At 36.1% G+C, this 17,307-nt stretch overlaps 1 protein-coding gene across 1 annotated transcript in view; it reads right to left on the bottom strand.

Annotated features, from left to right (window-relative positions):
• Window positions 1-17,057, bottom strand: part of LOC129001754 (T-box transcription factor TBX20-like) — a 65,158-nt gene extending 48,101 nt beyond the window's left edge. Inside the window, exons 1-2 of the mRNA XM_054429188.1 lie at window positions 16,755-17,057; window positions 7,331-7,655 (exon numbers count right to left, since the gene is read on the bottom strand). Of these exons, the coding sequence (XP_054285163.1) occupies window positions 7,331-7,655; window positions 16,755-16,878 (449 nt within the window). The 5' untranslated portion in view covers window positions 16,879-17,057. The remainder of the gene's footprint in view (window positions 1-7,330; window positions 7,656-16,754) is intronic.
• Window positions 17,058-17,307: the final 250 nt, after the last annotated feature.

Raw genomic sequence — 17,307 nt, 5'->3', positions numbered from 1 at the left:
TGCTCATTAGTACATTGGTCATTTGTAGGCGAACAAATGGAAAGAGTTTTTTTGTACCTGGGTGGACGTGGAAATTAAAATCGTCACCTCGTCCACACGAACCTTCAACCTAGTGTTGCGTGTGAACTCCGTAAACTCCCTGCTCCAACCGAGCCTCTGGGGTGTATAACGATGTGTCATTGTTATTGCAAATGCTATTGACATAATTTAGAAGTCCATAATAAAGATTTTATTATTCTACGTATAATATATCCTCATATCGCACTTGGTTGAAGATAATCTTAGGCGTCAAACAAATTTGTAAAATGAGACTTGACTTTGTGTATGTGAAGAATGAGATAAAATTGACACGGCCAATTCAAAGCAATTTAAAAAAGAACTATTACCATAAAAGGTACGTTAAACGGCTGAACTGTGTGAAAACAATCTTAGCAAGGAACGTAGCGCTGACAAGGGTGGGAATGTGTTAGCAGGTGCGATTGTCCAAGTCAACTTGACTGACACTTGCTAGCGAGGGACAAAGCTGGATATATCGGGTTACAAACGACGGAGGTAACTTTAGCCTCCGGACCACACACAATATAGCGATAATCGGCTTATTGTGAGCCACTTCAGCACGGTGGGATCAAGTGACTAGGCATGCGCCTAGCAGCGGCGCTGGGACAACACACAACACATGCGCTTTGCAGCAGTGCTGTTAGCTAGATGCGCCTTGCAGTAGCGCTATACAGTGAATGCTATCCTGCCGAACATTCAGTTTTGTTAAAATGTCTAAGGGTAAGATGGTACATTGGTTTTATTTAAAACTTCTCATTAGTATATGGTATAGCTTGGATAACTTTGATGTGCTAAGGAAAACTTAGAAAGTCTTTCGGCATAATTAACAAAATAGTCTAAAGTTAAACTAGTTCATAGTAATTACCCGATAAAATAATGTTTTTCTCTTCTTTTTAACCTCATGCCTGTCCCAGACTACAGGTCTGTACGAATAAAATTATGAAACAAACTAAACATATATATATTTACCGCAACGGTGTATACAATCAAATTCAATTTCGTTTACTGTGCTATTTATTTTACCAACTGATAGCTTACATTGTTTAGTGCTATCTGATAACAAGAATGCCTAAAGGACACTTGTTGACAAATTGAACATAATTAAATCTAATAAAACTCAATTACAGTAGAACATTGATAACAAGACTATAGTATAATCTGTCGGAGTTGCAAAATAACACTGTTGACACCAGAAGTACAATGCCACCCCCAGAAACAACTTGTGCCAACTGTGTTCGCTGAAGTGAGAAAATTAACAGGGAACTGATGATCCATTAAGGAGTAATTTCAGTTAGGCAAACAACCATTAGAATGGGGCTCTACAGTCGACGCTGAGAGATGGCTGACGATTATGAACTGTGACAAAAACGCAGTCTGTGCGGTGATCGTCTTAACGATCCGAACAAGAGAGTCTAAAATAGTACAAGAACACCTTCAACGCAGCTATAATATGACTAAAATAAAGTAAGATCGAATTAATTTCATACAATACACGGACGTGATAGAAATTATAATTACTTCGGTATTTTACTAGACTCCAGACGTATTGATGAATGGACTCAAGTCGAGAAGGATAAATATACTATCGGCCTGGATGGTTTAGCACGCCAGGAATCCAAGATGGCGGTGAATGCCAAGTATTTGACGCGTCTATCAAGAGGAGCAAACGAAGTGTTTAGTGTACGAAGGAAGTTACTTAAGTGCTAGAGATTGTTTGGTACAATTATTTGTCTTAAACTAAATAAAAATGTCAGCAGGGTGTCTTAAATTTCAAACAAACCATGATAAAAATGGAATTCGTGTCATACTTTATGTATCCTAAACCTTTAGTAGGTTCTAGAGAAAGCATTTTAAAGACGAATAATTATAATCTGTCAAAACAGTTTTAAAACTTAACTATAGGGCATGTATACGTTTAAATAACAAATCCTTTACTAATTTATGTCAAACCCCTGTTCTACAAGAAAATAGTTAACTTTATAACCAGATACATCTTCACTATTATGCAACTCTTTCCACACAGTCAGAAAACATGCAACGACGCACAGCCAATGTACAAAGCCTTTAAAATAGAAACAAGCCGCCATTCCAAAATGGACCCAATGTTCCACTGACAATGCAGACGATAAATCTAACGCCGCCATTGTTTAATCTGTTTACACGAAATTAGGCATATTTATCTGTTCAAACTGAAATTTACATTTCAAAGCGGCCGTGAATTGCGGGCCCTCCGCAGTAAGGCCGGCAGTTCGCACCTCGAATACAAATGTGAATCTAACGCCCAAATCATTACTCGGTTTCCATAATAACAGAGTTGAGAGCTGCGCGGCGAGGTGTGGAGTCGGGAATTGTAATTTTACGGTTCTAGTTCTCATCGCCAAACTGCTTTGGTTAGTTGGAACTGTTAGATAACTTGGAGAGCTATCTGGTTTGTTTCTTCAGGTTTCTATATGCTATATTTAATACTAGGGGTCTACGATGATGTTTCGCACAAAAAGAAACACTGAAGACATCGCGTTCAAATAAATACGAGAGTAATTTAAAAATAATTAAATAATGTACATTTGTAATTATTATTTCATCAAATGTGGAATGGATTATTTCGTAAACAGTTTTTACCATACGATACTTTTTTGACACCAACAAACTGATTTTGTTATTTGTTATTGGTAATAATTTAGACAGTAGGGGATATTTTCTGTTTCTCCGGTACTTCATAGAATGATATTATAATAAAACCTCTTAGAATGGGAAGCCAACAAAGGAACAAGTCTGAAGGTTTACAACAAATCTATGATTATAAAGGATTTTGAAATACTGAGACGTATTCATCAAAAATAAAATTGAGGATGTAAAAGAAGGAAAAACAAATTATAGTTTGATCGAAATGTTTTAATAGTTAATTGTACATAAAAACGTGAACTCCTTTGGATAGGACAGTATAGGACGAAATGTGACTCAAAATGATTATTCGTGTAAGAAATCTTCTGCGGTAAAATCTGGCTATTAGAGTACGCAGAAAAAATCTAAATATAACCTTATAATAGCTGCAAACCATGAATAGACAGTGGGTATTGACCAATAACCTTTAATTCTAGGCTAGCACAGTTATTGGCGAGTATTCACGACAAAGTCGCGCTAATTTGATAACTTCATAGAAAGCACATCACTTAACATTCCACAAACCGAGTGCTGAGAGTGACGATTGCTCAATGATAGCCGCTATCTCAGCACTTATTATAGTATCGCGGTGATTCTCAGTAATTATAATGGTCAATGTTGGCAGCCCTGTGATTTATCGCCGCCTTGACTCTCCCGCGTTTTCCGCCAACTCGCATCAGCTGTCCACACATCAACAGCTTTGATTATTACCATAGTTTTATGTTATAGTTGATATTCGATATTGTATTAAACCCTAAACCATATGAAAGTGATCTAGCGAATTACAAAATTAATTTAAAATCTGTTGTGTGAATTAGTTATTTAAAACATCTAACCTATGAATTAACTAAAAAAACTATAGGTTATCTAAGGGACCAACGCTATGGGAGCAAAGACATTCTCTTCCTAACGAACCGAAAACCAGGCCTAACCATAACCTTATTATTCTTTGAATCTCTGTTTTAGCCAATTTCGATCAGGATTCAAATGTTATGACGTGAGTGTTTTTAGAACTAGTTCACATCACCTATAATGCTCGTTACTGTTAGTTACTTTTGCAAAATATTAGGTTAAAACGCATTCAAATTCATACCACACACAACCAGAATAGACATAGTAGGGGGCGAAACCTCAAACTTAAGCAGAGTAAATGTTTGCCTCTAATATTTGGTAGGACTACCTATACTCAGTACGAACACCCATTTCAATTTGTCGAAACTCAACTCGATTGTTTGATTCTCTGATACTCGAATTCTCTTCAACATCCGGTGGAAGGTCAACATGACTCATGACGTCACAGTTGATGACGGCTGTCGTCAGAGAACGTCAGACAGGTTTTGACAGACAACCTACTTATCAGCTGTCCGGCATCCAGCTACTTCACCTTCCATCATCCTTTAAATATTCATCGATCAGCTGCTAACATGTGCCTGACGGCTGCAGGAAATTCTTCACACGAAGGCTAAAAATCCATCCCAAAGAGGGTAGCGTGGTTGTAACGTCAACTTGAGTAAAGTAGGCCTAGTTTGAAATTGCAAACGTTTAAGAGTCTAAATAGTTCATTTTGAGCTTGTATGATGAATTGTGCAAAATAAAAACAGTAGATTTCAATAAATATCATAGACATACAAAATTAATTCAACATGTTAAAAGAATTGTTTCGAAATAAGTTGCTGTTTCTGCTCACTTGGTTTTACTTGGTGTAGGTAATTTAATTGAAAGTGTTCTCGTAGCTATGTTCATTTGATCCAAATCTTTCACCTAACCCGCACACTTAGCAGTAAAACTTGATGATTTGGGTTTAAATAAGGCATAAATATGTTCCCAACTCAAAAACGTGATCAATTAGTTAAACATCAATTCTACTAGAAATCATAAAGACTGAAACAGAAGGAGAAATAGCCAACGATATTATTTAAAGCAATGCAATCATTTTAAACATTTGCATTTTGTAACTATTTTTGTAAGTTACTAACTTATAGCAATTTCTTGAGTACAAACCATCCATTTTGAATAGTATTAAAACACAATCAAAATCATATTAGAAACCACAACCGGAATCGGTGCAGTAGGAGGTGAAACCTCATCCATATGTATTGTAGAAAAACAACTGTGAAAGGGTGGCGGTGTAGGTGGTAAATTAGCGTTATCTGATTGGTGGACCGGGTCTGTGGCCATCCAGGAGCTCGTTGGAAGAATGTTCACGGATAGAGACATCAGGCTGTAGACGGGCTTATCAATCAGTCTTCATCTGTAATCAGCTGTGGACAGTCATCCAGATGGATCGTAATCGTTGATAGTGGCTTGATCGAGTCTGCTTCTTCAGCTGCTCGCCGTGATTCGGCGATTAATGGATTTTGAACCTCGTTTGCTGCTGAAGTAATGTTGGAATAGGCCTACTCGTCCGTAAATTATTGTCACGTCTTCGTCTTACTTTGGCGTCTTGAAAGGTAATACGCAGTAGGATCACGAGTCAAGAAATGTTATTCACTAGATTGAAAAGTGTTATTTTTGCCAAACTTTATTAACACGATTTGACTCTCACTGAATGAGACTACTGTGAGTATTAAGATTGGTCTTCAATTCCACGTTACGTGGAGTATGTGAACTCATATGTGTACATGCTGTAGAATAGGCTGGATCAACAATCTTTTGGCTCTGAATTTTGGTTGAATAATCTACGCATTGATTCTTCAGTGTCAACCGCCACAACAATCAACTACTACCCTTCCAACCTACATCCAAAAAGATCAACAAAGCTAAAACGTCCCAACAAGATAATAGTCAGCCCTCTAGAACCGGTGTTCAAAGACGTTTTTCTGCCTTTGTTTGTTTGGTTGGATTAGGTTTAAAAGGCGTATCAACGGTGTCCAAGCAGGTAGCTGTTCATCGACACCATAGCTTCAGCTAAGTGGATAATGTCAGCATCAGCATCTGCACGGCCATTCCCAGAAGATAGTCCCAGGGGTTGACAAGCGGACAATGAGGACCACACGTGAGGCACACGAGTCTTCTAATTGCATTAGCCAGTGTTGTGCCTAGCCTAACAAGATTTTACGCGGTCCCGTACCTCAACAATGGGCTACTCGGAAGAGCGACCCTGACGACAGGGGTTGCGGTTCATGCTGAATAAGCTTTTGTTTTCCAGCTTTGGAAAAAACTAGAAACTTAAAGACCTACTTTGGTCTCTTGTGTAGTATAGGTGTCAATGGCGATTGTAAGACCTTGGGTTGTTTGGGCACTGTGCAAAAGTGAATTTCATCCTCGAATAATGTTCATATTTTTTCAGGGAAATTGAGCTTCATGTTTTTCGAGGTCCACTCATTTTAAAACCACAAAGGAAACATTTATAAGTTGTAATAAAGAATCTCAACATGAAATCGTTGTTTTTATTGTAGTTATCAAAAGGGTAAGGGAAGAGTTTGAGGCTTTAAACTCCAAAAACCAAACTCCATCAAATTTGTTGCAGATAAAACAACTTGACAAAACGGCCCATGTCCATTATTACATCCATTAATAACGCCATGTTGTGGTTACTCTTTAAGTAGGAATGAGCTTGATCATTGTTACTATACCATTATGGGTTTAAACACTTTTCAATCTTCAATTTATAACATAAATAACAATTCCCTCACTAGCATGACCCCAAGTAGCTCCGTAAACTGGCCAACCGACTTACGCTGTCCCCAACAAGGTTGTGGGTAGAAACCACAACCTCAGACCTCTATTGTACCTAATGAAATACAAATAAATTACGAAGCCGGCGTATTTTGAAAAGCGTCGCGGTCGCGGTGGCTTGTTGGTTCTAGCTATAAATTGTGCGTTTCTTTGCCTCGGCTGTTGGCGAAGCGAATAATTCAAACGGCAATAATTTTCCAGCAGTCCCAGATCTCGTGGTGGCCATCGTAAATAAATCCTCGCCGTAACCGGTTGATTAATGTCTTGCTTAATCAACTCGGCTTATACACTTTCAATATCTGTTGTGACCTCATTAAAACCTTGTTTGTTATAATATACCGCCGCGGTATTCAATTTCCGATTTGATTTATGCCTCACACATTCTTCGAGGTCGGAGCCTAAGTGGATTTGTATGTTGGTCATACCGTCGAGGCAAAAGTTATTTTTGTAGTTGTACATAAACTTTTCTATTTTCGTTCTGAATCAAAACTATGTATATGAAAGAATGTCGGTCACAGAATACAATTTTTGGATCCTTGGGTAATATGGTATCAGTGTTTTAGGCAAACTTTATCTTATGTATTATACTATAAGATATTACACTTTAAAGAGAAATAACCGAATTCAAAAAGGTTCTCTAACTTAGAGAACAATAAATAATACTCTATGTTTTAGTATAAACTGGGTCTATCTCGAACAAAATAATCTAACGACTCTTAATGACTCTTAGGTAAATTTTGAAAGTCTCTAGTTGTAATCCCTCTTTGCACCACTTCAATTACCTATAGGAAACGCTTATCAAGAGTTTTTGGCTTTGCCGAGGGAACAAACGTTCAAGAACTTGGTGCTCATGAACAGTTTTATCAACAACCGGAAGCCTTTTTGGTACAGAATTGAGTGGATGGACCTTGGTGGTTTATTTCTAGCTCCTCACCTGCCAGTCTTGGTGATGATCATCTCCGTGCCTAGGTCGTGGAACTTGTCCCACAACTCCTTCGTCTCCAGGTGACATTCTGCAGTCAGCAGCTCCTGGCAGTTGCAACGTCTCTTCACCTTCAGCCTCACTCCGGGCGATTCTCTCTCTCTTTCTCTGTCCTCCTCCTCACTCACACACTCAGAGACTCTCCGCTTCCGTGTCCTCGCCTCTCCCTCACTCTCCGAACACTCTTCCACGTCTACCTCCACGTCTTCCTCCTCCTCGTCGTAGTCGCTGCCGCTCCTGTCTCCAGGCACCACCCGGCGAGCAATGGAGAGTCGGCCTGGAAAGAGACATTCTGTGATGAAATATGTAAAACATAATGATGAGCTTACATATTAACGTTATTAACGTTGTGTATTGTTTTTTACTTTCGTGATGGAAAATGTCCGCAATGAACCTTTGAACAACATAATGATGAGTGTAGACTAGCAGCCGGCGTCACTTCGTAACTTCAAAATCCGTGATGTATTTGAATTAGTTTCCAATTTGCTATTGCAAATCCTATCGAAACACAAAATCTAACGTAAGTAGTTTTCTTCTTTATATTTTATACCAAATACTTTAATTCACTAAAACATCACCAACTAACTGTAAAGATAACCCCATTTTCTCATGGATGTAAACAAAATTGCATCACGGCCATCTGTGTTTATGTAAACAAAAATGTAAACTTGAAAAAGTTCAGATGATTGACAACAGAATTTTCACAAACTCGAGTGATGAGAATTTTTTTTTTTTTTTAACAAGTATTTATTTACAATCTTTTCTATACTAGAATAATAAGTAAATTTTATAACCATTTTAACAGGGGTTAGTTACACTCCATCAAGTGCATTAACATACAAAACTTTTAAAAAGTTTAACTAAAAGCGATTTGGAAGGTCTATTGGATTAACTCTTTTGAGCCTATATGTAGTAGCTTCACTATTGTCAAGGAGGTTGACTGCCAGGAAATTTGGATGGGTTTCTAATTTTCTTTGGTATTTTTCACTTCGTTTCTTTATTTCTTCTTTAACATAGGGTAATTTTGTATCTTGATGAATTACTTTATTTGTGACAAACCAAGGTGCTTGTAAAATTTGTAGAATTTGAACTATTTCTATGTTTGAGTTGGAAGTGGTTCCCCAGAGTTGGATACCGTAGGTCCAAATAGGTTTCAATATAATTTTGTATAAAAGTAATTTATTTTCAACAGATAATTTTGAATTTCGACCAATGAGCCAATTTAGTTTGTTTGTTTTTAAATTTAAATGAAGTCGTTTGTTCCAAATGTGTGAATGCCATGTAAGCCGTCTGTCGAGATGCATACCAAGGTACTTAACTTCGTTGGATTGTGGAAGCATGACATTATTCAATGTTACTGGGGGACAAGTTCTTGTAGACATAGTAAATGTAACTTGAACGGATTTTGTTTCATTTACTTTAATTTTCCAATTCTGTAGCCACTGAGACAAATCGTCTAATGCAGCCTGAAGGTTTGATGATGCCAGAATAGGATCCTGATTTGATGATAAAAAAGCAGTGATGAGAAATTGATTTCAAATTCACTTATATCCAATATTAAAATATTTTTGTCAAAACCCTTTCCGTTTTGAGAACCAACACTCTCGTCTCTCACAAAGATTGCTTTGGAAGTTTGCATTTGGAAGAGGAGAAGGTCATCGATGTATAAAACTAACTAATTTTAGTTTTATATACATCGATGGAGAAGGTTCGGATGACTTGAGATACCGGTACAGTATCTGACCTATCCGAACTCATGATTGAGCTCAAGCGATGCGCATAGATCGTTTTCGTATATAATTCTGTAAGAACAGGTGGCGCATTATGTAAACTGTTATGGCAGGTGATGCCCACATGAGACAAGAGTTTAGAATTAAAAGGTTATAAATCTTGCATGCAGAAGTGGAAATATGTGGTGGAGGTTAGTAATTGTATGTTAAGCGCGCTGTAGGTAGGCACAAGGCAGGTGTGTGAGTGCGCGTGTGTATGCTAGAATATGATTATAGTTTAATTGTTGTAACATTGTGTCTGAACTGACTGAGGATGAATCCTATGCAAGTCTACTCTAGGTTGCCTACAGAAGTTAAGGTGGTAATTTGGACGAAAATTAAAAAGAAATTTATACGAAAATGCTAGTGTCTTAATTTCTTGTTCATCGCGCATGTTGTGGAGCTCAAAAGGGTTAGAACGCAGTAGTATTGTAGCTATGAGTATTACAATTATAACTACAATTCGATTAAATACTAGTATTTGTAGTTACTAGACCAATTTATTCATGAGTATGTAGGCTTGAGAGCCCCTAAAATTGTACAAAGAGTTTTCAAAATAAGGTAAAATTAAGTAGTTCGTTTTTTCAGTGATTGATAAAGCGATTTTTACATAAGGATAAAAGAAATATTATCTACGTGAAGAAGTTTTATTTTTGAAAATAATAAAATTACAATCGTTATTAGGGTTAGAAAATTTCTAACAATAAATTACGGTTTATTCGAAGTTTGCTTCAGATTATACCGACGAATCATGTAAAAACAAGCAGATATAAATAAGATTGAGTGATAGTTCAAAATAACCCTACTCCAATTCACGATTTTAATATTGCACTAAGTGTATAAGACCATTGTTTCTTTAAAAAGTGTTAGTGTATTTGTTCTTCCAAAGCGAGAGAGCCTTCTTACTTACTAAGGAACCCTTGACGAAGCCACTATGTATGAAACACCGATTCCTGACTGATTGTTTTCTGTGCTGATACACAAGACACAAATTTGCTCTTCAGATAAGGAGGTGCATATTAAAATGTTACTAGACTCTCGAAGGAAACATTGCTTTTCCAGAGAGACTACTGTACCTTGTTTGGTTTACAAAGAAAACAACTTATTTTGTGACTCATTATTGGTTGAAGTAAAACACTCGCATTGTTGCGACAGTACACAGTTGTGCCAAATCGCCAAACACTAAATCTCAAACGCGTTTAAATGTTTCAAAACTACGTCGTTTCAATGATGATTTATTAACAGTGGTAACAAGAAGACAAAATACTAGTCTACAGCTGTTATAAATGTGAGTCAACTCGGCCCGCCCGCGCTCAGGGACAGTGGCGTAAATAATAGAACCTGAGACTTACAGTAAATAATGTTTAGTGCCACTATCTGGACGATCTGGTGGTTATGATACACGTCTGTGAGTGCGAGAGAGGGAGAGAGAGAAAGAGAGAAGTGAGAGGGTTGGGTTACTCACTGCTTTGTGACAATATGAGATCGCTCTTGCAATGTATGGATTAGGTTCGTAGGGAAGAATTGTACAGTAAAATATGTACTGTATATTTCGTACCTAGGGCCGAAAATGAGGTTTCGCCGGCTCGAGATAGTTTTTAAGTACGAGACGAACTCGAGAACTTAAAACGATCGAGAGCTGCAATAATTTTGGTCCGTGGTACAAACGCTATTTTACACCACACTATACCCTTTTACCACTATTCGTCACAATACTGGAACAATGCACACTGACAGTCAACACAACTACAACTTTAAGGTTATGTGATGAAATAGTTTGAGGAATCAGCAAAAATAATAATCGTAAATAGTCGCTAGGCAGCGGATTCGTTAAAACAATAATTCTATTGCAATGTTATGGATACTGATTGTGTATTTAATGCATTCATGTTTTAAGAAAGTAAGCGGGCAGCTGATTTTGCGGCCCTAGGGATTTAAAAATATGCTCGGTCCTCAAATGACGATGGCCAGCAAAAAGGAACTTTCAGCCACCAATTAACGTATGTAAAACAGCTAAAAACATCATAGTGTGGTGAAAAATATTTTTATGAAACAAAACAAAAATCGTTAGGGGCTCGATAAAAAACACCTAACGAAAATAATATTCAATTTGAACGTAGTTTTTCAGTACAATTTTCCAAATAAGATCAAATCAATTTATTGAGCTATATTTGACAATAAATTGCATTAGCTAAGTCATAAAATATATTACAGTTTTACTTCTTGTTCTTAGGCTAAAGGATACATAGAAAAGTTTACAACAATTGCTGCTTCATACTATTTACATGTCAGGGTTTACAATAGCCCAGTTGTAAGAACCCTTGGTCCAAGAACTCTTGGATGCTAAAACAGGAGATGCTATTTAGGATATGCATATTTTAAATGTTGAGTGATCTGATTCCAATTCGAAAGAAAGGGGAAAGCTATTATAAAGTTAGATGACGTTAAAGATGATGGTTTTTTTTTAGAAAGGTGTATAACATGTTTGGGATTGGCATATTATAGGAATTTCGAAATGAGTATGGGCAAAAGCGGAGGTTTTATTTATCATTGAATGGAGATAGATTTTGTCTGACTAAGATATTGGTTTCAAGAATCTAGTTATATGGAGAGAGTTAGAATTTTGGATTGTCAGAATATATCCCACACGATTGGCGTTAGGGTAGAGAAAAAAATGTTCTTTACCCAAAACAAAAATTCCATAACTAAATTTCGATTCCACTCCAAATTATCTGCGTTGTAAAATAGTCTGGTTTCAATAAAAACACCCGCGTGTCCTATAGCGATTGATGCGTTTTTACTCAGTTTAAGAAAATTTAAATTGTGATATAAAATATTGCAGAAACTGTTACTAGTTGGAACTATATTCTTTAAAACTGAAAATCCAACTGTTGACTCAAAATCGAGTAAAATTTCTCTTTGTATAAGCCTAACAAGTTTTTTAGTTCACCAATTCAACTTAAACGTTTTTTTAGTGCCCGCATGTGATAACTATCGAGAATTTCTAGACCAAAATATACCATAAGCTTTGTATACAATCGTATACCTTTGTACAGTTTTAAAGTCACACAACGGTTTTGAAAATTCAATAATAACATGCAATAACTGTTTTATATATACCAAAACATACATTTTCTATGCTAGAACGTAAAAACAACCGTGGTTTAAAATCCACCCACATTGTGTATTGAAAAACTACGTACAATTTTTCAGGTGGCTTTCATTGCTGTGTTTAGCGATAACTGCACATAATCAATTAAGCACACTGTTTCATTTTAACTGATGAAACAGGACTTGACGAGGAAATGATTGTTGCTTTGCGTGTGAATAATTGCAACATTGGCCTATGTGTTATTGACTGCGAATTGCAGACCTATGTTGCGCGACACGGGTTTACTCGTAGACACTTCTGCAACGTTGCAGATATATGTAGGCCTAACTAGCTGTACCCGCGGGCTTTGCCCCGTTCAATTTCTTAATTTTCAAGATGAGCTCGTTCGCATGACTCAATCACGTCCTGGTTGAAGTTCGTTCGCTACGCTCACTCACCTTTTGGGTTGGAGCTCGTTCGCTGCGCTCACTTGCCTTCAGGTTAGCTCGTTCGCTACGCTAACTCGCCTCCAGGTAGAAGTTCGTTCGCTACGCTCACTCACCTTTTGGTTGCAAATTAGCTGTTGTCATAAATTTAAAAAAATAATAGTGCTGCACCCTGTTGGTATGCTTTATATGCACCCTTGTAACTTTAATGCTATTGAACATCATAGAACAGAACCAACTTGCTTAATTGAAACAGCTGTTAAGATTCATTAATTCCTTTTAAATATGAAAAATCATAAGGTTAACATGGGAAACTCCAGAGCCACTGGGGCGGAGCCCGAAAGCCCGATCAGAATAAAAACTACTTAGTTTTCCTATTTAATGCCCAAAGAATCTGTGTACCGAATTTTAGCCTCCTAGGTAAATGGGAAGTGGGAGAATTAGTGATGAGTGAGTGAGTGTGTCAGTGAGTCAGTGAGTCAGTGAGGGCTTTGCCTTTTATAAGTATAGATAATATGCAACAAAACTTCTCCAAACGTTTGTGAGTAACAACTCCAAACCCTTTTTAATATAAAAGAGTAATTTTTTTATCTTTGCTGTTACATTATGACTGCTCTAAACGTATTTTGTTCATGTTGTTTCAGCTATTGCGTTCATCGACAAAGCCCGGTATGTATCATGTTATTCAGTTCCTCTTTGCAACCTAGAAACGGGATTGGATGCACAATGCCAAAGCAGCGAAAATTGTCTATTTACCAAACAAATAAATAAAATATTTTAAAGAAAGTAAAATATATTATTCTATTGGTTTTATTTTCAACGAAGTTAAATTTATAATTGAATTTTTATTCGTATTCCTCTTTAATTCATTTAAATTTATTAAGTGAAAATGTTGTTTACAAACTTTCCTCAGCGTACTCTATAAAAACTAGTCCCGTGTAATGGAAATTGCAAGTCTACCTAATACAGCTTATGAATGCGACAAAACCACTCTTTGAAAATTGTTCCGTGCGGCGCTTTGTTGCAAGCCTTCTTTAATTCCCGTATGTTGTTCGGGCAACGCCATTTGGTAGTAACAATTATCGCATAAGTGCAGAAAATAGCGAGATGCACTAGCAGGGCAGCTGCTTTATGCGGGCCTACAACCTGCAATTACCATCGGCCTCCTTTGTGGGAGCGGCCACGAACTGTCAGTTAATGGCAGGAAACTTCTTCTTTGGATGCAGCCATTTAAATGCCCATAGGGTAAAGTATATTTTGTAGTTTCTGGGGCAGCAGACTGACTAGAACCCTGAGTATAGCTGGGTGTATGGAGTTGCTTGTAAATGTTTCAAGTGCTGGTCGAAATGTTCATCGCAAACGCCAATACCTGAAAGAATGGTTATGCGACTCCAATTCTGTGGTAGGAAATTTTTACATGAAGTATTTACTCGTACAGTATACTTTAGAAGCAAATTACTTCATTTGCCATTCATACCTTTCATTTGCCTTCAACAGCCGTCATATAAATTACATTACACAATATTTTACTTTAAATAGAAAAGGTTTTATGTCAAAATTATCTAACTTTAAATTCTAATCCGTAGATTATGTATTTACATCCGTGGTTTATTTAAAGAGATAATAATTATTTTTATAATCGAGGTTGTGTATTTGAAAGTCACAATTCAAAAAACTTACAGTATGGTTTTTGTTCAGAAAGTCACGCAGTTGTTAACAGCGATTTAGTTATTAACAATTCTATTATTTTTGTTAATTTCTAGCAATAAAGGGAAAAGAAAGAATGACAAGTGAGTTATGCTTATTCGTATGTATTTTATTTTCATACATGAATATAATATATAATTTAAAAAGCATTAACATGTTTTTCATTACAATCTATTACATATTGGGCGTGTTGTCTTCTCTAAAATATGAAGCATAAAGTGTATCTATAAAAAGAGTCATCTATATTGGCAAATAAAAAATTATACTAAAATAAGTTTGCTGTTTCAATTAATCGTGCATATGTGTCGCTTGAGGTAATTATTTGTTCGACAAGTGTGAAAATTAATACAATTTAGTGGTTTACTTTAAACATATTATCGCTTCAATTTGGAAACTATTTTAAGAACTGTAATTGATGTAATTTAAGTGTAATTTAACTGTAATTGAAAAGTGCCGCAAGTTACGCGGCCGTAAAATAAAAATCTACCTAAATAACATCTATCTAAGTTTGTCAACCAAATTTATATTATTAAAACTTCTTATTTCGAACAGTAGATAAATATTGTAGTTGTTGTTTTACTAAAAGTATCCTGTAGTAAAATTCGTATTATTATCGTTTAGAAGTTAGAGTTTCCATGTTTCGTTGTGCCCAATCGCTTCCAATGAAGACACGAGAATCGGATACAATAAACTTACTTATGCACAGTTATGTTAATACTATACAATAAATGTCCATGCTATAAAAATACAATAAAGGTAATGACTACCTACTTAACTACTATAATTACTATACTACTTGTAAAAAATACAAAAGATATATTTTTAATTACTATTGGTCTCATAAACAGATTAAATTATTTGTTTGTATTATGAGTTCCCGAAAATAATAATAGATTCCTTTGATCAACGGTTTTATTACACTATGCACTATCCCTGTGTAAAGGTATACAGTTCTTAATGTATGTATTTTCTAGTTTACGCACAAACTAATATGAGTGAAACAACCCTTATATTATCTTACATAAATTGTTTTTTATCAACCCGTTTTAATAGTACTTTTTAATAACCTGTAATTAAAAGTACCGTACTGTAGTTTTGATTATTTACTATGGATAATTTCAATTTAAAGTAATTCACAGTGTAACAACCCTTAGTTCATAAAACTTGTTCATTTCACGAAAACTCAGGTCAGAAAAGTTCTTAATTTGATCCAGAAAAATATTATAAGTAAATTAGTAAAATATTCATCATATGCCATTAGGTTTTAAAACAAATTTACAAATATGTTTTAAAATGCAAAACAATTGGATTTAATGCAGTGTTATAATGCGGTTATAATTTTTAACCAACTGCTTCATATATTCTATTATTTAGTATTACAAATTGAAAAAAAACACCCCAATTGGTCAAAATAATCCCATAAACGTTTCTAAGAAAAATAAATTACCAATAATTATACACAACATCAACCAAAGAATGTTTAACCCAAAAGGAATATCGGACTTTGTTAATATTGTTACCTATTTGTTTATAAACTATTTCTATTAAATGGTACACCATAAATTAACACATTTACAAAATTAACTCTTGGCGTACGGTATTATAATAATTTATCCGTTAGGAACTAACACTTAAACACTACAAGTATCTAATCTGAGTGTGTTTTAATAAAATGTAAACGAATTTTGTAATTCAATTGTTTTATCTGTTTACTAAATACCTACTTACAATTTACTGATTAAAAAAAATGAAATAGTTTATTCGCCGTTGATCGCTTACATTACATGGACATGTTAGTTAAAGACTGGTTATCAAATTATACTAAAGGGTACGTTATGGTATAGTTTTTTTTTTTTCATTTTAAGTCATTTAACTGTTTAAATTAATATATTAGGTATTAAGTATTAGGTATAACGAATTGATATCAAGGTATAAATTATGTAAAAAGGGGCTATACACATTGTATTTACACATTAACCTATTTGTTTATCTGTTATACAAAATTGTTTTCTAGTTTTTCTTAGTTTTAAATGTATTATTGTTAACAATTGTACCACTAACACGACGTACCATATTTTAACATCTAAACAGAATTTTTTCAATCGCTAACCTAAATAAATAGAAAATAATTACTTCATAGGGATATCGTTACTATGTAATAATATTGTACTTAATACGTTTATATTTACACATTTTATCGCCCCCCGATGAACCCAGGTTGTGCTTATGAACAAAATTGTTTACGTGTCCTCTTTAATTGCCTTTTTGTACTTTTATACAGTTAATACTTATAAATTACACTTATAACAACATTTAACACCAACCTAATTACTTCTACTCAAAGTAAATACAACCGGACTTACCGATGAGCGGCTGAGAGCGCACCACAGGCCTGGGAGGTTCCCTGGCCATGATCGCGGCGATGGAGAAGTCAGTGGCTCTTGGTTTGGGAGCGAGCCCGTCTTCCTGCATGGTACCCAGTAGCATCGCGACCGGCAATCAACACATTTTACCAAATACCTACGAAAATGATATATCGGATGTCTACAGTCCTGGACACACGCACCGACTGGCAGCGGGAGGGAGTTGCGCGCGGCGGCCGCTAGAGTCCTCTGTTCGCCCCGCCCATCGGTGGGCGTGGCCGCGGTGGTGGGGGTAACCACGCCCCCTGTCGCACATAACCTCGAACCTCTTTGTGTGGTCCGTGTCGCCAGCTTCTCCCTTTTGTTCCGCAGCCGATCGCCGGGTGTTGAGCGTTTCTCGCTCTATTTAATTATACATTAGCGGTTTATAGAGTATATTCGGTAATCGACGGCGACACCGGAACCTCACGGCCGCGTTTGTTTTCGGAAAGTGATTTCCTTTGCACGTGCAAGACGAGACTAATGCGAGTTATGCCCGGTGCTGCGGTTCAGA

The sequence above is a fragment of the Macrosteles quadrilineatus genome, unplaced genomic scaffold (assembly GCF_028750875.1).
Source record: "Macrosteles quadrilineatus isolate MER2022 unplaced genomic scaffold, UCM_ALF_1.0 Scaffold_8__2_contigs__length_117827958, whole genome shotgun sequence".
In the NCBI taxonomy this organism is placed as follows: domain Eukaryota; kingdom Metazoa; phylum Arthropoda; class Insecta; order Hemiptera; family Cicadellidae; genus Macrosteles; species Macrosteles quadrilineatus.
Note: the sequence above shows the minus strand (reverse complement) of the source record. Positions and strands in the feature narration are given on the sequence as shown.